This window comes from Naegleria fowleri, assembly GCF_008403515.1.
Source record: "Naegleria fowleri strain ATCC 30894 chromosome Unknown tig2, whole genome shotgun sequence".
NCBI classification, from domain to species: Eukaryota; Heterolobosea; class Eutetramitea; order Acrasida; family Naegleriidae; genus Naegleria; species Naegleria fowleri.
The window spans coordinates 854,397-874,066 of NW_025407934.1; the positions used below are offsets into that span (position 1 = coordinate 854,397).

Here is a 19,670-nt window from a genome sequence, read left to right on the forward strand (position 1 = left end):
TTCATCATGTGTGAGTTTGTGAGTGGAACGGTCAAGAACTGCTAGCTCAATGCTGTTGGTTGTCATGTTATTAACTATGAAAGTTGGCCAACTGGTAAATTTGAATGAAACCCTGCCAAATGTTGCAATTAGATAATACAAAAAAGGAGATCACCAATGAAGCGGTTTGTTGATTTATGGGCGTTTCTAAAGAATTTACACAGTATTATGAAGGATTTACTTCGTTTCCAAGAATCGTAATTGAGAAACACGGTTTTTTGGGTAGCAAAACAAAATCCTGTTTCAGCCAGATTGCATCCGAAAATAACTTTGGCGTCGAGGACTAATGCAGTAAATCATTTGAAAATGAATATTCTCTTTTTTGAATAGTCTGCAACAAACACTTCTCTAGTGAGCTCATGAATACAACAATTATAGGGTCCCTGAACTCGATCATAATAACTTGTTAAATATTCACCATTTCTATCAAAAATTTGAATCCTTCTTCCACTAAAATCACAAGCCAAAATTTGCTTGCATGCTCGATCATAAACAACACCTCTCAAAAAATTGAACTGTCCATTTCCATTTCCAGTCTGTCCAAAACTTTTGAGAGAGACATAAGAACCCATACCGTCTGGTTTCAAAAATTGAATTCTATTGAAACCTGTTTCTCCAACGATAATTTCCCCATGTTCGTTCATATCAATTCCCCATGGACCTTGCAAAACGATTCCATCATTTAAGCCAAATCGACAAATGATTTCTCCATCTTGTAGTCGAATAAGATGAATGCAATTCTTAGTGTAGTCACAAACATAAACAATTCTGAGAGTATCTTGTTGTTGTCGCGATGTCACTGGAGAGGTTGGGCTTAAATTTCGTAAATATTGATAAGTCACTAACATTCCAGCAGGATACTCGAGCTGTTCCGATTGTTTCCAAATTAAGGAATCATGGTGAGGTCTCTTATTCACAGAGGCATCCACTAGAGACTTCAAATCATACTTGTACACAGAATGATCGCTACATCCCACAAGTAAGGCGTCACTGAAATGGGAATTGTAATTAGTCTCAATACACAAGCAATGAGGTCGAGAAATGGTTTTGATGGTCGTTTTGAATTGTTTTGTCTCCAACTCATAAATTTGGATGCGACTATTGAAATAATCACTTATTAAGATGCAATTACAAGCATAGGAGAGTTTCACATCATATGGATTCGATAAGGAATCGTTGGAAACTGTGCTTTCGGTTAAGTTCGACACAAAATCTAACTTTCTTGGAGTTGTTTTTGGTTTGATTGAGTGCACAATGTTACTAAACTTGTCAATTTCCTTCTCTATGATTTTAAACGAACTCTTTGTATCGACTAACTCATAACCATGCAATTCGCTCATGTTCTCAAACTTGCATCTACTTTTCAATTCTTGAAATAATTCATCCACTTTTTTAAAGTTCACAAGTTTCTTTTCCATCATTTCAAGACCACTTAATTGATGTAATTGATCAAACTCTCCCAACATTGACATTAATTTGACTTTCAACTCCACAATATGGTGAATGATACATTTATGGTTTTCACACATTTCATCAATGGATTGATTCAACTTTTCCTGTTGTGTTTCAATCATGGTTTTTAACTTTTCAAATAAATTGAGACCTTGTTGTTTCAACCTCAAATTCATTTCTTCAATCATTTCCAATTCATTGTTCACAGTTGCATCATCCAGAGAATGTTCATTTTCGAATACAATAATTTCCTTTTTGAGTAGTTGTAATTGTTCATTCAATTTCTCTCGTTCTTCCTTCTCGATACTGTCAATCAAATATAAATCATGCCCTTTATGAGAGTGAACACTACAAGCTGCACAAATTAATTGTTCGCAAGTCTTGCAAAATGTGTTAATACTCGATGAGTGAATGACGCAATGACGACGGTGACTTTGAGAAGAATGGAGAGAATTATTTCCTTCTGTTAATATCCTATTCATCTCTCCATTCAAAACAGCATTAGAGTATTGGTGTCTTGTTTCATCTTCATTGTTGATGAGAGAAATTGAAACATGTGATTCATGTTTTTTAAAATGTGTTTTTGTATGAAATTTGCAAAGTTCGACTTGACATTCTTGACACGAGGTGATTGCTGGTATGTGTTCTTCAGCCTTTTTGAGACAAATAGAACACCACAACGTTGAATTTAGAGAAGTAAATGAATTTGTTGTTTGTTGTTGTTGCTGAGAGGAATGTGTTGCTTCTTCTTGGTGTGGCTCCGAATGGTGTTTACGATGAGAGTGATGGAACAGGGAATGATCTACATGAGGTGACTTTGTTGGGGTGGTTGAAGGCTTTGCTGTTGTTTGCATTGAAGGAGTGGTAGGTCCGGAGACAATTTTTGTGAGAGGAAGTGTTGGCTCTAAAAAGAAGGTTTGATGACATGTGACACTTTACTAAATTGTTTATTGAACTTTCTGGAACTGATGCATAACATGATCAAATCAATAAGAAATCAACGCAAAATGCATTTTACGTCTTTTTGGTTACATGATTATCATGTTTATTTATTATCGGAAATGATCATGAGAAACAAAGATCATGCCTACTATTCCAATAGGTTTTTGTATTCGGAAACACTTATGATATTAACCATACGATTGGAAGTGATGATTAATAATCAGTTTGAAAGATCATCACTTGTCTTAAAAAGTTCCTCATTAATGGCTCTTCTCCACATGGTATTGCTCTGGATTGCAAAACAAATTATCTTTATGTTTGTACTGATAGTCATTGCCTGGTCGTATTGGATATTTCAAAGAGAGATACAATAACTTCGTATGGGAAGGAAAAAGGGCAAAGTAACTCTCAGTTTAATTATCCAAGAGGAATTTGTTTAATCTTAACCAATGTGTCAGAATTGATGGTTGTAGATCAGTACAATCACCGCGTGCAAATTTTCAGATAATTATTTTTCAGATAATTATTGGATAATGAATAATGGTGTACGATCCTATCAAGAGTTAGAAAGTGATTTTGTAATTTTTGAAATTGAGGGTTAAGGAAAAATAGATCATGACGCTCTTCCACAACATACAATACCTCCATCAATGTTCGAAAATGATGGCCCATTCCTCTATTTTGACTGATTGAGAATTACTAATTTCAGAACAGAGATTCCAGAAGCTCAAAAATTACTTTCTTGACACGACTCTCTTGGTTGTGGAAATTTTTGTTGGCGAAGAAAATACAGAGCGAGAGCTTTGTTTGTCAGACGCAAGATTTTTAAAGATGTCCTCTATATTCATAGAATTGGATGATTGCTGACTAGATATCTTGGTCGGAGAACAAGTGGAAGCCACATTGATTTCTCCACGTTTGTGAAATTTTCTTGGTTTTTTGGTCTCAGCTTTTTTTGTCTCCTCTTTCAAGACTTTGGGTTGATCTTCATCATCGGAGAGAATCATAGCGTCCTCTTCTTCTCTGTTGTCTTCTGTATCAGATTTCTTCTCCACAGTTTTGAAGAAGCTATCAATAGTTTTGTTTTTGCTTGTTGTTGTTGCTGATGGAATTGTTTTTTTGGATGTAGTTTGGCTTGCTGAAGGAGTTGTAGCATTGGTTGACTGTGCCGATAAACTTGACGATGCTTGTTGTTGTTGTTTAACTCTGCTTCTTGTTCTGTGTACTTTAGGTTGATTTTCATCATGCTCGTCAATGATGAGGTTTTCGTCTTCTTCTGAAATTACAAATTCTTCTTCGTTTTCATCACCAATAAAATCGTCTTCCCTACTCTTCTTTCTCTTCTTTGTTGCAGAAGAGGGTTTCGGAGACTTGGCTGTACTTTTCCTTGAGCTACGGCTCGCAGTACTATCCTGCGAATTCGTGGATAGAGATGAGGCGACCAGTGCTTGATCCTCTTCTCCCACTACAGATGATCTCTCAATAAAATCACTTCTATTGAACACATAATTCATTCCCTTCTTCATGGAAAGTGGAGAAGTATCAGTGTACTCCTCGCACCGTTTCAAAGTCCAACCCTTTTCCTTGATTGTTTCGTTGAGTGTTTTGCTATTCTGAAAGAAGAAGCCTATATTCGGAGGAAGACAAACTTCTCCCTTCTCGTTCGGATGTAATGCTAAAAACTTGGCCAGTGTTTCTATGCCCGATTTTCGTTCCGTGGTGGTGGTCATGGAGTTTTGTTCTCTCGGGAGCAAAATGTACTCAAATACTCGGATTTGAAATTAAAAAGTGAAAGTACTTGCAATTTTTTGATGTCAAATAAAATTAAGACACTCAAAACAACAATGGTTATGAAGATCATTGATTTTAAAAGAATTTTGGAATAAGAAGCATATACAACTATCATAATTATATCACTCTCATGATGAATTAAAATCTCTTCTTCGTCACATGACGTCATATTTCCAAATATATTTGATTTGCAAACTAAAAAAATTTTGACGAACGAACGTTACAGTTTTCTCTTCTTCACCATCATCACTACATTAATAATTTTCTAAAGGCACACATTATCAACAAGACAACCAACTTGTTGAGTATCATTGGATTATAATTTTTGAAACGATAACAAACAACAACAACAGATAAGCTTAACTCATCGGGATCAAGAGAGAGATGAACATTTTTCGTTTGCTTGGTGATTTACTTCACCTAGGATCAATTTTATTATTGCTCTACAAGATGGTCATGTTGAAGAATGCTAGTGGAGTTTCTCTCAGAACACAATTTTTATATGTTCTTGTATTTATTACTCGATACGGTATTGATTTATTCACTACCTTCCATTCCGTTTATAATACTGTGATGAAAATTTTCTTTATTGCCTCCTCGATAAGCATTGTACATTTGATGAGAACAAAATACCGTTCCACCTATGACAGTGAAAACGATACATTCCCATTGTATATTTTGATTATTCCCTCTGCTTTGTTAGGAATTATTTTCACTGATGATTATTCATTGTTCGAGTTGTTGTGGACATTTAGTATTTTCTTAGAGAGTGTGGCTATTATGCCTCAATTATTCTTGTTGACAAAGAAGGGTGGAGCTGAAGCAATTACATCTCATTATGTATTTTTGCTAGGAGGTTATCGTGTTTTGTACATTTTGAACTGGGTCTACAGATACTTTGCTGAGGGATACTCTCCTTATAACGCATGGCTTGCTGGATTAATTCAAACTGTGTTGTATGCCGACTTCTTCTACATGTACATTAAGAAAGTCATGCTTGATAAACGTTGGGAGCTACCAGGAGCTGCCAACATTTTGGACAGAAAATAAATTCACTACTTATTATTTTGTAACCATGCATTGGAAATCAATCATGCAACATCACGATTCACAACATGAATGCTGTAACATATTAACTCTAGCTCCTAAGTACTGTGGAGCGGTTTGTTGCTCAGTTCCATGAATACAGATGAGGAAATAAATTAATACTTTCGAGTTTATAAATTTAATACATGAAATTATTGATCTGCTGCTCCTAATTCTGTGAAATTAGAAGGGAACAAGCCAACTTTGTTTGTGGATAAGTTGCGACCCATAAACCAACCTCCTTCAGATTCTTCCAATACTTCAATAACATCTCCTGTTTTGAAGCTTAGCTCATTAGATTCTTGTGCATCATACTATCCATATGCGTATGAATCAATATCAACATTAAAAAGATATTCGAACGTATGGAATCAAGCAATAATCAAGAGTGTTCAACAGAGTTAAATTGTAGGTGTTAGGTGTTAAATACATGAAAATGCACAAACATTTCAAAACTTACGTCATACAGTGCAGATGTAGTCTTTCCACTTGCCTTTGATGAGGTATCCACAACAAAGTTGCTTGGAAATAGACCAACCTTATTAGGAGTGGATTCCACAGCTCCCTTCCACCAACCTGCTTCATCTTTTTCGTACACTAAAATGGTTTGTCCTTCTTTGAATGATATTTCTCCACTTTCTTGAGCGTCATAGTCATACATAGCTCTACATGTACAAAGAACAGATTCTTTTGATGCGCTAGAAGTGGTTGTATTACCATTAGTTGGTTTGGCTCCTCCTCCTCCCAATTTGAATGCATTTGCCATTCCTGAAGCTCCTGCTGATGAAGTATTTGCACTTGTAGAAGTAGCAGAGGTCTCTGATGTTGTTGTTGTTGGTGTTTTCAAAGGTTGTGATGTTGTAACGGAGGCTTGTGATGGAGTAGATCGAAGAGAACTACCTCCTCCAATAGAATCAATTGTTTGTTGTTTGAACGAAGATGCTCTCTTGTTGGACTTTTCAAGCAATTTTTCGAGTGGTTCCTTTAAATCATGTGTCAATGTATATCCTTCTGCAAAGAAGTGATGGAAGCTCATTAATAATTCATTGAGTTGAGCTAAGTGTTTGGTTTGTCTCTTCACTAAAACATCACAAGTTTCCTCAAGAGCTTCTTCGAATGCTTCATCCTTTTCAGTATCGAGTTGTTGTTGTTTTTCTTCTTCTGCTTGAATCTTTTGTGGGTCTACTTTGTCACCCTTTTGTTTGAGTCCATTCACAAGATCGACTTGTGCGTCAAATTCAAGACGTTTTTTGTCATACTTTTTATGTGATTGTTCAGAGTCCTTGACATCTTTCTTGAAATCGGTGGCTGGTTGAATGAACTTTTCGACAATATTAACTAACATGACATGATGAATTGTTGACAGAGATTTTAAACCCTCTCCAATCTTCATTAATGATTCTCCGACTATTGAAGAATCATCACCACACAAATTCATGAAGTATTTGTTGTTGTTATCAACAATTTTCGGATCCGAACCATCCAATGTTGTTTTGACGAGCGAAAATTGAGTTATTCATACAAACATTATGTTGCAATTTGCACAAACATTGAAGAGCAAAATTTTGAATCCAACAAGACGATTCAATGTCTACCTACCTTCATCATTAGTCTGCATACCACTTTCTACTAGATATTGTCCTACTTCGTTTTGAACTTTAGTGATGGCTTCCGATTTCTGACAAAAATTCCTAACAATCTTCAAAGCTCCCTTTACATACTTTTCAGTTTTTTGTACCTGATCGCGTAGTTCAAGATAACCTTCTGGGTCTTGGGTTGACTCAGCTTTTCCTAATTTGACCTTGATTCGTTGTTTGAGAGCTCTCATGATGATGATAGTTATTTTAATACGCTATTGTTTGTTATTTTAAATAAGTGATTTGGTGATGGCCAAATAGATCTAGGTTTATGTTAGCGATGATGTTGATGATGATGACTAGCAATTAAAGAACGCTAAAGTAATTGCAAGCCTTGTCCGAAACAGAAAATGATGATGATATGTGCCGAGAGAGAAGATGAACAACGACGACAGTAATGATTAGGCGCCTTGTTCAATAACCTTGCTATTGCTTGTACAACAAAGAAGATGGTGCTGATGAGAAACAGGAGTGTGTGAATTTTTTCTCTTGTCTTCGAAACTCATGATGTGTTGAAATGGAGATCAAATGAAGAAGAAGCTCTGAATTTGATCATTTCATCTCTAGAACTGGATTGTTGGAGGCTTTGAATTAAATGATGATGATGATCAAGGAGACTTGCTTTTATGTCTTTCTTTAAAAAGTTTGAATAACTTTTCACGTTGTTGTGATGCCTTTCTATGGATTAGTGTGGTCATGGCTGGTGTTATCACTTCAAGCAACTTGGTGAAAAGAACAGCAAGAAAACCAACTCCAAACAAAACGAATACAACAAGAACTACTTTCGACATTTGATCTAAACAACAGTAGGATTTGTTGATAATTGAAATTTCAAACACAAAAAGCGTCGGAAACAGAGGCATTTAAGGATGGAATAATGTTCAATTACTAATACCATACTTACGTCTGACATAAATGTCGCCATACCCTATGGTTGTCAAAGTGACAACAGCGAAGTAAATAGCAGTCCAAAAAGTCCATTCATCTCCTTTTGAATCTTCCAACAAAAAGAAAATAAGCGAGCCAAATATAATGTACAGAAGTATGAATACACATAGATAGACTAGTTGCGCTATAGGACTCGTCAACGCTTTCGTTACATTTTTAAGTTTGTTTCTTCACAATCATCAGTACAATAGTATTTCCAATAAGTACCTACCTCAGGGAAACCTTAATAATCATGATTCGAATTATTCTCATCAAGGCGTGAGAAATTATGTATAGAACGCTCGTGGTATTCGATAAAAATCGCTCACCAATGGCTGTAATCACTAATGTTGTAAGGAACAGGCTAAAAAACGCAAAGATTACAACAAGAAACTGTCCGCCTATAGTTGAAGGGCTATAATGATGTGAATATACACACTCGTGACAATAATGCTAACTCAAATCTTACCTGTAATCACCGTACCCGATTGTGAGCATTGTCGTGGATGTAAAGTAAAACGACGACAAATAATTCCATTTTGGAAGGTTGGTTAAGGTATACTCTGTGGGCCCAAGGGTTGAATTTGTGTTTTCATTGGTCACAATAAGGGGCTGATGGTACTTTAAAAAAGTTACTTCATTAAGACCTGCATAGGAAGTTGTAATGTTTGTACCAGAGATTGTCGTCGAGTTTCTAAGTAGTTCTAGTTCATAATTTCCTTCCACCAACCAAATTGAAATACACAACAGCGCAATAAACAATAAATACGCAATAGACATGAAAAGTATCCACAAACAATTAGTCATAAAGTCTCTACAAGAGAGTTGATAGGATTTCATGCGTTTGTTCAGAGTAGAAATGTCTAGCAAACCAAAATATTTGATTAACTTCCTATACTTGGCCATAGCGTGCTCATGTCTATTAAATATACAAGTATAGACATGATCACAAACATATAGATTTGTAGCAACTCCTCCTTCATTTACATTAACTCCATTGTTTTTGTAAAATTCAGCTAAATATTCCTCAATATCCTCCACGTCTGACAGCACAAATTTGAACATTTCTAAATTTTCATAATTTACATAGTGGTTCTGAGAAAACATCTCTATTGGAAAGTAGCATTGTGAAACTACGCAGTATTTTTCACTCGAATTCGTTGACGTTGTCAATTGAAGAAGAGTGAGCCTCTTTTCTCTCTTTGCACGAGGCTCTTGGCCCTCTTGTGTTGGTGAAGAGCTGGTGATTACGTTTTGAGCCTGATCTGGAAAAAAGTAGTTCTTCAACACTGGCAACGATGTTGTGGCTCCAGTCATGGTCTTCAATTCGATCATGTCAGATTCATTGTTATTTATCTCATGCTTTTTGCGATCTTCATCCTCTCTAAGGGAATAATAAGGGATTTCAAATTGTTCGGCTGTGGTTGTATTCCTTTCTTGCGCCAATAACTGCCCTAATGGTAGAAAACGGGCTGTCGGTAGCACTCGATCCGTGGTACCACGAGCTCGAGAAGAATGATCCGAATCATTGATAGCCTTATTCAAGAGTCTTTTCCGTTCTCTTAAAGGTATAAAAACCTCCACTCCATCATCATGATTCGTAGTGAGCCTTAATTCTGCGTTTGATGAGGAAGGGCTTTCCGTTCGAGCTGAATTGGAAGGCGGAATTTCTTCCATTTTTGTTTTTTTATGAAATGCGCAATCTTGTCTTTTTCGTGCACAAATCTTTGAAAATTATTGCGGTGAAGAACCACTTTGTTCTTTGAGTTCAATGAAACAATTTATACATGTAACATTAATGTGAATGATGATCATCTTTGCTCTACAATGTAGAGATGACATGACTCTTCTATTTCTTTTTCTGATAAACCTTCAATGTCAAAAATCAACCCATCACGAGAGAAAAATAATTTCGGAATGCCACCAGTTTAATACAAATCGATAAGATGTATAATCCTCGATGATAGTACGAAATCACTGCATTTTTTGTCACAAGGGTAAACTTCCATCCTCGACACAACACTTCCCTCTTCTCACGCAATAGAAATCGATCTAATTTAGAGAAGAATCTACAAACAAGATCTCTTTTCGAGTTGAAAGGACCATGCGAACGGATCACACTCAAAACGATGGTATCACGAGACTCTCGAGTCGCAGCTCGTCTCCTTCATTCATTTTCATTTCGAAAAAAAAAGAAAAATTGTTTCAAAGAGTTGAAGTGGAATCCCGTTGAGGAGCGAGCGTATATATTCTTCGCATTGGGAATAGAGTTTCAACTAGAAAATCTCACACCAAAGAGTTCGTTGAGGAGTTTCTACACAGAATTTTAACTGTTGTTGTTTTTAATACGTGATCATCAACAGAGCGGAAAGCATTCATAACATTATTAACAACATCCGATTTGAAAGAAACCGATTTTGCAATAGATCAAATCGGCAGCATCATTTATCATCATTACATCTCTGATATATTTGGTATTTCTCAATAATAGTTACAAAAGTAATCAAAACTCAATTCATCATGACTTCAATGGATGCAAAACTCGTCAAAGAGAAATCATCCTTCTCGGATCAACCTCGTTCTTCTTCTCCCAATCTCTCTCCAAATCCATCATCTCCAAGTACTGAATTATGCTGCATGGGACCATCACATTTGTTATTTGGAGATACACAAACCACAAATGCTTATGTTGCATATTTTCTGTGGTTTTCGAGCGTCTTGACTTGTTGTATCATATTTCCTCCACTCGCCACTTATTTCCTCATCTATCAACATCCACGAAAGTATGTCCGAGATGGAATGAATGAGGCAATGAGCAGCGGCTCTGCTGGTGTGGTCGATCTGTCCATTAAAAAGCAAGAATCAGAAACTGCAACGCAACGAGTGAGAGGAGAAGTTGAGAATGAAAATGTTGATACGAATAGACTCATGTGGGTAATGTTGAGTGTCATGCTGACAGTTTTGTGTTGGGTGCCGGGAATTGTTTTCAATGTGGTTTTATGTTTTTGTTGTGTTGGACCATTGCACACAGAGAAGGATAGTCCACCGGAAGCTGAGGTTTAACATTTTGTGTTTTCTATGCTTAACTCATTCACGTGGTGATAGCTGTATCGATCATGATAGGTCACATTTATTAGCTTTTTTGTAATTTATCAATAGTTAAAAATTCAAAATTCCTTATCAAATAAGGTTTGAAAATGTTGAGCTGGAGATGAAGTTGTTTCGATAAATCCTGTCGATCTTGAAACTCTCAAAATGGATGGAGGAGATTGTAGCATGGTGTGATCCTTTGGTTTGGATCTGGCTGTTGTCTGAGTGTTGCTGTTGTTGTCCATGCTGTAGGGGTCAGCATTCACTGCAGGCAGTAGTACCTCATCGCTGCCAGTAACAATGAGAGGAATTTCAGGTTTTTCTTTTGGCTTGGCGGTTACAGTGGATAAATTGTTACTAGTCGAAACAAGATCAGTTGGAAGGGCACTCTCGCTCTTAAATCGTTTCATGTCGGCAATTTTGACACTCTTCTTGTTGTAAATATTTTGTGTGAGTGGTGAACATTTGAATTGATGCAGCTTGTCATTCATGAGCCTCAAATTATTTGCACATTTCTTCTTCATACCCTCTTGTTTATCTTGTTCGAAAAAACTTTCCACTTGGTGCCATTTCGAAATGGCTTCTTTTTTACATCTGACAAGCAAGTCTGCTGTCCTCTGATTGAGCCCAGCGAAGTGAGGATGAAGAGCTTCCTTATATTGATAGATATATTCATACCGTGCTAACAGTGTGTCACATTTCGAAACTTTCTGGGAACCAGAAAAATCGTACTTGTCTTCATCGGGAAATTCAAGCATATGAATCAACACTCTTGACTTTTGGTTTGGACTGTTGAGCTCTTTCATCTTCTGTTGACAATAAATTACTATTAGGCGAATCAATTAAGTCACTATCTTCTTTTTGAGTGTTTGGACTTGAACTCTTTAAAACTGGAAGTTTTTTGTCTGAATTCTTGGCAGGCATCTTACTCTTTTTCAAAACAACAGTTGTATTGGTTTGTTGCAGTTCTTTTTTCACGTTGGGTGACACGTTTTCCTTGTTTTCACTTTTTTCGCTATTTTCTTCGAATACTGTCACACCACTCGAAAACCCTTGTTGCTTCTTTTTAATCTTTTTCATTTCAATAGGTGGTGCAATATGCTCAACAAATGCATTCCACTTGTTTTTCTCGTGTTCTCTAAATTTCTGAAATTTCGAATAATGACCCAAAATCTTTTCTGGAACTAATCTTTCAAGATACTGTGTTGAATCCTCCTCTTCTTCCTCTGTTTGAAATCGACATCGATAGTGCCTTCTTTGTTGCTGAAGAGAAGAACCATTCGTTTGGCCTTTCATATTCTGCAAGATATTTAATTGATTCTTACATTTTCGATAGTCACTTGCAGAACAATCACTACCAGCAATAAACGAAGAATTAGGATTAGTAAAAACAGTCATGGAGCTTGTATCCATGATCCCTCCAAGAACGCTCTGTCGCTGAGAAGAATTATTTTGAACGGAATGTTGATTCCTCTCCGTGTTGTTGTTGTGATTGTTGCTCTTCGTCATGAGCAGGCTGTTAGTCTCGTCGTGTTGTTGTTCTTCTGAGGTTATTATATTGAGATTTAAATGCTCATGAAAGAGTGATTGCGAGTGGATAAGATTCTCGAGTTGCTTTTCCTCTTGTTCGATTTGCATGGAGAGGGAATTGAGGGTGTTGAAGTTGGTGGATGAGAGTTTGGTTCGAAGAGTCCCCGAATGATCCGTCATGATGGTCAACTACAAATAATTTTTTTTCAAAATGAAAAATTCCAAGCGGAGATAGAGGCAACTACAACTACCAGAAATGTCATTAAGGGTTTGAAGAGATTGACATTTGTCATCCAAAAGAAAGATATTCAGTGGTACAATTTACATAATCGTCACCAATAAACTCCAGTTTATTAGTGAAATATTTCTCAGCTCTGGAAATCTTGTTTAAGTGAAAATTATTGTTGAGAGAAACTTGATGCAAATGAGGTTCTACAAATGGCAACATCAATTTGTGGTATGGAATTGGCCAATACTTCTTCGACAACCTCATCTTCGGTATCAAACGTAAAATTCAGCAATTTCAGGACTTTTAATGCTTGATTGGTCTTTAACTGTTTCAAGCATTCAATGCTGAGCACTAACAGTCGATTTCGATCATCATATTCAGCAATAAACTTCTCACACACCTTATTGTTGGTTAGAAAATTCTCAAAGGCCAATCGTGACGAGAAATGTGTCGAGATGTGTAGTCTCTTAATGACCTTATTCTGGGCGAGTCCATCCATGAAAGCAGAGAAGCGAGTGGCATTGCTAAATGAATTGGCCACTGTGAGAGAGGTAATGTTCGAAGCAGATAAATTGTAGGCTGCAGTTGCACCTAAATGTAAAAAGAAGACCAATGAAAGTTTGGTAATGGACGAGTTTTGAGAAAGGCCACTCAGAGTACATTCTGGACGTGGTCTTTGATTCTCAACTTGAGGCTCTGAAATTTCCAAAGATCTCAATGAAGGGATGCAATTGGATGCCAAAAATTCAGAAAACTTGGAATCTGTGATGAGGTCATTCTCTGAAAATTGGAGAGAAAGATGACGCAAGTTCTTCATGATTGGAGTTTTAGCACTCATTAAGAGTTCTAGTGGTGAATAACTCAAACCAGTTAAGATTAGAGTTTTGATCTTGTTATCTGAATGATAGAATAATCTCTCCAGCAGCTTGCTTGAAATATTGCAGAGATGTATTCTTTGGATGGAACAAAGTGGTGTCATGTCCATGGGAGATTCTTGTAGACTGTCAGAAAAATATAAACAAGTCTGAAAGTTTCGTAGTTTGGGAAATCTGTGCAAATGAGGAATGACCTTATTCACAGAAATAAAGGGTTGATTCAAATTAATATTGGTGATCAGAGGATCAAAAGTAGAATTGGGCTCATACATAAAAGGTTCTTGCGTACTAGAATCGTCTGTTGCAGTGTCATCGTTATTTGTCGAATTAGGAAAATCAAAATTTAAATAGATTGACTTCAATCCAGAAAAAAGAGAGGACGTCTTTTCAGATGAAAATGCATGTTTTGGAATAGAGGAGAGAAAAGGTTTCACAAAAGGAGAATTAGAAAACTCCAAGCAACTTTTAACAAGCTTGTAGCGAACCTTAAAATCATGTAAGACCTGCATAAACATTTGTAACTTGTCGTGCATGTTTGAAGAAGGCACATGATTGAATGACGTTGTGGTTCGAGGGAATCCTTCTTCGCCACCTCGTGTGAGGACAGTGGATATTTTCAAGTTTTTGGCGTGATTGAAAATTGGAGCATAAAGCATACAGAGTGTCTCCATGTCGGATCTTGTGATTGATTGAGAATGATGAGTGGTGTTCGAAACATTTGAGGGTTGCGAAGACTGAAGTTCTTCATGTTGTGAATTTTCAATGTTGCTAGTTGAGTTGATCAATGGATCGAAGGGCTCGGTGGTAAATATCAGCTCCACATTAAGGTATGGTATAAATACACAGGATCGACGAGTACTCGCTGCAAATCTTCCGAAAGAATTTCGTATCAGTTGTTTTGAAAACATGTCTTGATGCAACCTGTTAAATGCCAATCTCAAATAAAACTTCATGGGCAAGTAAGGCAAAAAGCTTAAAATTACGTGCTTGATATCGATAGGTAATTCTTTCAGGCGTGTTAATGTATAGGTTTTTTGCTTCTTGCTGGGTCGATTAAATTTTCCACTTGCACTGCTATTGGATCGAGATCTTGAAAGAGGTTCTTCATCCTGAACTTCAGAACACTGTTCGGTTTGCGTTTGGTTTGTGATATATTCAAAAGGGTTTACCATTCGTAAAATGGGAGATGTTGGTACTTGTTCTTGAAGTGATTGTTCAATAGGGGTGGGACAACGTTCGTGTTTTTGTTGTGAATAAATGTTTAGATTTTCATTCAATTCTTGTGTAAGAGTAGTGTGCATGGAAGCATCAATCGTTTCTTGTTCGGAAAGTATTTGTGACAGAACAATTATTCGATCATCGACAACAGGGTCTAACATTTGTTCATCCTCTGCTGAGAGAGCGAGTGGCATGTTGAAATTGTCATTGTACATAAAATTCGTGTTGCCATCCCAATAAGCATTTCCAAAATCATGTGTGTTTACCAATGATGCAGCAGTATTACTGTTAACAGTTCCAAATACAGCATCATACACACACGATGAAGGTGGAGAAGGTACTTCTTCATCGTTGTCTTGTTGCTTCAAAGAGTTTGGTGTTGTGTTAATCTTCAAAGCACTCAAAGAAAGAGATGTATTTGGTGTGGATGATGAGGAGAGAGTAGTATCTTGTGGTTGGGAGGTGGAAGGATTGATTTCTTCTCCATCTTGAATCTTTTGATCATTGAAAAAGGTAGGAGAAGAAGGATTGAATAATGATGGAGCAGTGCTGCTTTCAATAAGCAACTGAGAGGGATATGTTTTTGGTGTTTTTCGTTTGGAGCGGTGTCTGATTGGAGTGGATGTTGTTGATGATGATGGTGAAGCATCGGAACAGAAGTGTTGTTGAGTCATCTCGAATAATAATATTTATATAATTATTACAATGTTGAATGATTGAAGAGAAGTAAGAACAACAAATGAATGATTCAAATCAACGACATGATTGCTAGAAAAAACACCATAGAGCCACAACACAAATAAACACACAACAAGCCTTCGCTCCGACGAGTGAATTTATTGTTGACGACTTGTTGTTGGCTTGATGATGTCCGATTCCAATTTTTGGCAATTTTTGTTTTTTAAAAAAATGTAACGGTAAGATTTTTAAAAAAGGGCGGTGAGTTCTTTCAGTTTTTTACGGAGGTGAACTCCCCGCCCTTTTTTAAACGATTTGAAAAAGAATGAGAACTGTCCACTCTTGTGATTGGTACCAGTTACAGATGAATTCCTAATTCCCAATGAGGCACCTCATGGAACGATGAGATGTGGAAAGACAAAGACACTCCCCATAAGAAGTAATGAGAAAAGAAGTCATTGAAGCTATTTTATTTGCAATTTTGATTTTCCTTTTCCTTGATCTCGACCAACAAAAAAATGTCGCAACAAAGCACAGCCAATGTCGGAAATGGAAAACATCTTGTATGGTTGGGTATGTTATCGTCATCATGAATAAATGGATGACGATGGAAATATTTCTATACATTCTTTATGATTTCCAATCGGAATAATCATTTTTGATTTTTAAATTATATCGGAATGAATTCAAATCATAACTAGATTGTGATCCAGGACATGATGACTTTTTTGCTATTTTAATGTGTATTCATCCCGATATTAAATTGTTAGGAATTTCCACAGTTGGAGGAAATCAAACGGTCGAAAAAACAACTCTCAATGCCTTGAAGGCTATTACTGCCATAGGACCTGATTTTGCAGATGTGCCAGTGGTGAAAGGACAAGCAAAACCAATGGTACGACCAGCAAAGCAGTAAGTATGGTGTGTGTGTTGCATGAATGTAAAATGCCAAACATTTGACATTGAACAGTTGTGCTGAAATTCATGGCGAAACAGGACTCGATGGTCCAACATTTCCAAAACTAACAAAAACAGCAATCACTGACGAAAAAGCTGTAAATTACATGTATAAGGTTATTAATTCTCAGGACAGGCCTGTTAATTTAATTTGTACAGGTCAATTTACCAATGCTGCCCTTTTATTGATTTTATATCCGGAAATTAAGTCAAAAATTGCACAAATTATTGTCATGGGTGGCGCCATTGGATTTGGAAATACAAGCCCTGCTGCAGAATTTAATATCGAGGGAGATCCTGAAGCAGCCTCAGTTTTATTTGAATCTGGTTTGAAGGTTGTCATGTGCCCACTTGAAGTGACGCACACTGTATTGGCTACGCCCCAAATTCTTGAACGATGTGACAAGATGAATTCGAAATTTGGAGCTATTTGCAAGGAATTACTATTGTTTTTCAAGGATACCTACAAGAGAGTATTTTTCATGGAGTAAGTGTTCCAATTCTTTGTGACTATCAGTTATGAAATTTACATGATGCATTTCCGATAGAGATCCTCCTTTGCATGATCCATGTACCATTGCCTACCTTTTGAACCCTTCTTTATTTACTTTGGAATTTATGAGAGTTGACGTTGAATGCTCGTCTCGATTCTGTAATGGTCGTACAGTGTGTGATGTTTATCACATGTCCAATCAACCAAAGAATGTTCACGTCGCAACAAAGGTGAATGTGGCAGGATTTTGGGAGTTGCTTTTTGAATGTTTACATTTGGTAGATAAGGCCACCTGTCTAAACCACTAAAAAGTCATTAAAAAGCATGAATGTGATCGCTTTTTTCAGGGCCTCATGGAATTTCATAACTTCCACATCAGCAAGCGGAGCGACAGGTTTGAGTCCGTTCGTATATCCATAGATCCTTACTGTCCAATCTTATAAGGGAAAAGCCAGAATGGGCATGAATCACAGGAATGTGGGTACTCAATTTGAGTCACTTTTATGGTGGCGAAGGAACAACAAGCAAAAAATATGCTATCGTTTTGGTTGCAAGAAAACACAAAATTTATGATGTTTGTAAATCGACATTCAAAAAATTGTTGAAGGTATTTGGAAATTAGAGGCTGATTTCTCTTCAAAGTCTTTCCTGTTGAAACTGTTCTGCACTATTTCTGAAATTGTTGTGGTGATCGTCGCTGGATAAAATTGGGGCAGTGTTTGTTATTGAGGACCTTCGGTGCCCTCATAATAGCAGAAATGCAGACAATGCTCATAACCAAGCATTACGGACACACATATAAGGAAAATGCAATGATTAGACCACAGCTTTAAATTGGAGAAAAAAGTCTTGACTAAAAGTTCTCACACAATAATCTTTTATTTCAATTCCGAACAATTAATTGTCCTTCTTATTGTCCTCTTGTCTTGCATTTCGATGAGTTTCCATTGTTCTGGTGACTCTGTTGAAAGGTGTGTAACCATCTGTGGTAATATATTCCCACAAAACGTAGGTCCAAGAATCAATCGTCTTCAAATTATTGTAAAATTCTGGAGCAATTTGTCGAACTTTTGGTAAATTGCAACATGGAATCTTTGGGAAATCATGATGTTCATTGTGATATCCAACATTGAACATGAGCCAATTTCCTGGTCCGTAGTAGCTGTAAGTTTCTTGACCAGGAGTTGTCACAAAGTGCTGTAATCATTAAATCATTGAAATATTAAATGTTTAAATCATAATTCAAAACGAATTTGAGCTCATTCAAACCAGTTCTAGACAGAAAGACTTACCTCAGAAATAAAGTGTCCACTCAATGGATGAGGTCCCAATCCAAAAAAGCTTGATCCCAAAAAGTAGAAAGGAGCCAACCATGTTCCAGACAAGTAATAAATGGTAGCCATGAATCCAATCACAACAATATTGTTCATCCATTCATAAGAAGTTAATCTCTTTGGTGCAACAAAGATTGGTCTCAAACTGTAAAAGAAGACCATAAAGAAAATGTGAATGAATTTTGTCCACTTGGATTGGATAAGCAATGCTTCAATACGAGTACCAATATCGGTATCTACACCAACCACTCCTTGGTACAAGTGATGGTCATGATGATAACGTTTGAATGACATGGCATATGGTACTCCGAGTGGAAGGTTACCAATGATTGACAAGTAGAGGTTGTATTCAAACTTTTCAAATCCCAATCCTAATATTATATAATATGGATATAATTGTTGCAGTATTGTTCGAGCAGAGGTTGGTTGATGAACCAATGCAGAGTCATGAGTTGAAATCGGATACGTTGAGTAGTAGGATGATGAAATATTAACCATCATGTCAAATGAGTAACATTGTCGTGCGTGAGGATCATCAGCAGTGAAATGAAATTAGTTCATCATTCAATTATTCAAGGGAGTCATGTTTCATATGGAAATACGCATTCAATCCGGTTATCATTGAATAGTCATCATCATCATCATCATCATTATAAATTTCAATAACATACCGTGAGTCAATTCATGAATACCGACGGTCAAACTCGTATTACAAGTTCCACCAATAATCCACATTGCAGCAAGCCACACATACCACGCAGGACGGTAGGTAACAAGAAGATAACAGGTCAAGAATTGAATCAACACAAGAGCAGTAATCTTGTACTTTGTTGCAGGATCAATTCCATAAAGTTCTTTGATTTGTGGATAACGCTTCAAAATTTCCTTCTTTCTCTTCCAATGAGGCTCATCTTGCTTGGACCATAAAAAGTCTTTCAAGTGGAGAAGAGATGGGTCTACTCCATCAAATTCTTTCTTGTTATTCTTGGAGGAGGAGGAGATGGCCGGTGTGTTGTTACGAGTAGTGGTAGTAGCTGCAGCGACTGTCATGATGATCAAGAAGTGGAGTATACGATTAGAAACAAAAGAGCCTTTTGAAAAAGTACAGAGGATGTGTTGTTACAAAAGAAGTTCGTTCCGGTTCGGTTGAGAGCCTAGAACCAAGTAATTCAAAAGGTGGTGTGAGATGATGATTTTCTGAAAAAGCTCAAAATTGAAGGCAGCTTTTTTTTTGATGAAATTTCGAATCTCTCCCGAATATTCGTTTCTCGTCTGTGGGCGAGCTTCAATATGACAAGAATATTCCAAAAACGGAGATGAAAACTCGGATAAGGTGACCGAATCGCAGTCAATCTCAAGTGTTGGTGGTCATCAGGACAAGGTAAGATAAGG

General features: G+C 36.8%; 11 protein-coding genes across 11 annotated transcripts; 3 read left to right on the top strand and 8 right to left on the bottom strand.

Moving 5' to 3' along the window:
- Nucleotides 1-335: 335 nt before the first annotated feature.
- FDP41_000677 (uncharacterized protein) lies at nucleotides 336-2,345 on the bottom strand (the record flags this gene model as incomplete). Its single annotated transcript, XM_044710440.1, has 1 exon — nucleotides 336-2,345. One exon carries the CDS (start codon nucleotides 2,343-2,345, stop codon nucleotides 336-338), a length of 2,010 nt encoding a protein of 669 aa, XP_044569491.1.
- An 822-nt stretch (nucleotides 2,346-3,167) lies between these two features.
- FDP41_000678 (uncharacterized protein) lies at nucleotides 3,168-4,163 on the bottom strand (the record flags this gene model as incomplete). Its single annotated transcript, XM_044710451.1, has 1 exon — nucleotides 3,168-4,163. The coding sequence occupies one exon, from the start codon at nucleotides 4,161-4,163 to the stop codon at nucleotides 3,168-3,170; it is 996 nt and encodes a 331-aa protein (XP_044569492.1).
- A 511-nt stretch (nucleotides 4,164-4,674) lies between these two features.
- Nucleotides 4,675-5,274, top strand: FDP41_000679 (uncharacterized protein; the record flags this gene model as incomplete). Its single annotated transcript, XM_044710462.1, has 1 exon — nucleotides 4,675-5,274. The coding sequence occupies one exon, from the start codon at nucleotides 4,675-4,677 to the stop codon at nucleotides 5,272-5,274; it is 600 nt and encodes a 199-aa protein (XP_044569493.1).
- A 188-nt stretch (nucleotides 5,275-5,462) lies between these two features.
- Nucleotides 5,463-7,138, bottom strand: FDP41_000680 (uncharacterized protein; the record flags this gene model as incomplete). The annotated part of the gene is made up of 3 exons (XM_044710474.1): nucleotides 5,463-5,624; nucleotides 5,771-6,717; nucleotides 6,910-7,138. The coding sequence occupies 3 exons, from the start codon at nucleotides 7,136-7,138 to the stop codon at nucleotides 5,463-5,465; spliced, it is 1,338 nt and encodes a 445-aa protein (XP_044569494.1).
- A 1,201-nt stretch (nucleotides 7,139-8,339) lies between these two features.
- FDP41_000681 (uncharacterized protein) lies at nucleotides 8,340-9,551 on the bottom strand (the record flags this gene model as incomplete). Its single annotated transcript, XM_044710485.1, has 1 exon — nucleotides 8,340-9,551. One exon carries the CDS (start codon nucleotides 9,549-9,551, stop codon nucleotides 8,340-8,342), a length of 1,212 nt encoding a protein of 403 aa, XP_044569495.1.
- Nucleotides 9,552-10,394: 843 nt separating this feature from the next.
- On the top strand, nucleotides 10,395-10,937 carry FDP41_000682 (uncharacterized protein; the record flags this gene model as incomplete). The annotated part of the gene is made up of 1 exon (XM_044710496.1): nucleotides 10,395-10,937. The coding sequence occupies one exon, from the start codon at nucleotides 10,395-10,397 to the stop codon at nucleotides 10,935-10,937; it is 543 nt and encodes a 180-aa protein (XP_044569496.1).
- A 104-nt stretch (nucleotides 10,938-11,041) lies between these two features.
- Nucleotides 11,042-11,455, bottom strand: FDP41_000683 (uncharacterized protein; the record flags this gene model as incomplete). The annotated part of the gene is made up of 1 exon (XM_044710507.1): nucleotides 11,042-11,455. One exon carries the CDS (start codon nucleotides 11,453-11,455, stop codon nucleotides 11,042-11,044), a length of 414 nt encoding a protein of 137 aa, XP_044569497.1.
- Nucleotides 11,456-11,714: 259 nt separating this feature from the next.
- FDP41_000684 (uncharacterized protein) lies at nucleotides 11,715-12,674 on the bottom strand (the record flags this gene model as incomplete). Its single annotated transcript, XM_044710518.1, has 1 exon — nucleotides 11,715-12,674. One exon carries the CDS (start codon nucleotides 12,672-12,674, stop codon nucleotides 11,715-11,717), a length of 960 nt encoding a protein of 319 aa, XP_044569498.1.
- Nucleotides 12,675-12,892: 218 nt separating this feature from the next.
- Nucleotides 12,893-15,490, bottom strand: FDP41_000685 (uncharacterized protein; the record flags this gene model as incomplete). The annotated part of the gene is made up of 1 exon (XM_044710529.1): nucleotides 12,893-15,490. The coding sequence occupies one exon, from the start codon at nucleotides 15,488-15,490 to the stop codon at nucleotides 12,893-12,895; it is 2,598 nt and encodes an 865-aa protein (XP_044569499.1).
- Nucleotides 15,491-16,012: 522 nt separating this feature from the next.
- Nucleotides 16,013-17,252, top strand: FDP41_000686 (uncharacterized protein; the record flags this gene model as incomplete). Its single annotated transcript, XM_044710540.1, has 4 exons — nucleotides 16,013-16,067; nucleotides 16,196-16,406; nucleotides 16,465-16,938; nucleotides 17,000-17,252. 4 exons carry the CDS (start codon nucleotides 16,013-16,015, stop codon nucleotides 17,250-17,252), a joined length of 993 nt encoding a protein of 330 aa, XP_044569500.1.
- A 589-nt stretch (nucleotides 17,253-17,841) lies between these two features.
- FDP41_000687 (uncharacterized protein) lies at nucleotides 17,842-19,328 on the bottom strand (the record flags this gene model as incomplete). Its single annotated transcript, XM_044710551.1, has 3 exons — nucleotides 17,842-18,141; nucleotides 18,237-18,649; nucleotides 18,950-19,328. The coding sequence occupies 3 exons, from the start codon at nucleotides 19,326-19,328 to the stop codon at nucleotides 17,842-17,844; spliced, it is 1,092 nt and encodes a 363-aa protein (XP_044569501.1).
- Between the last annotated feature and the right edge of the window lie 342 nt (nucleotides 19,329-19,670).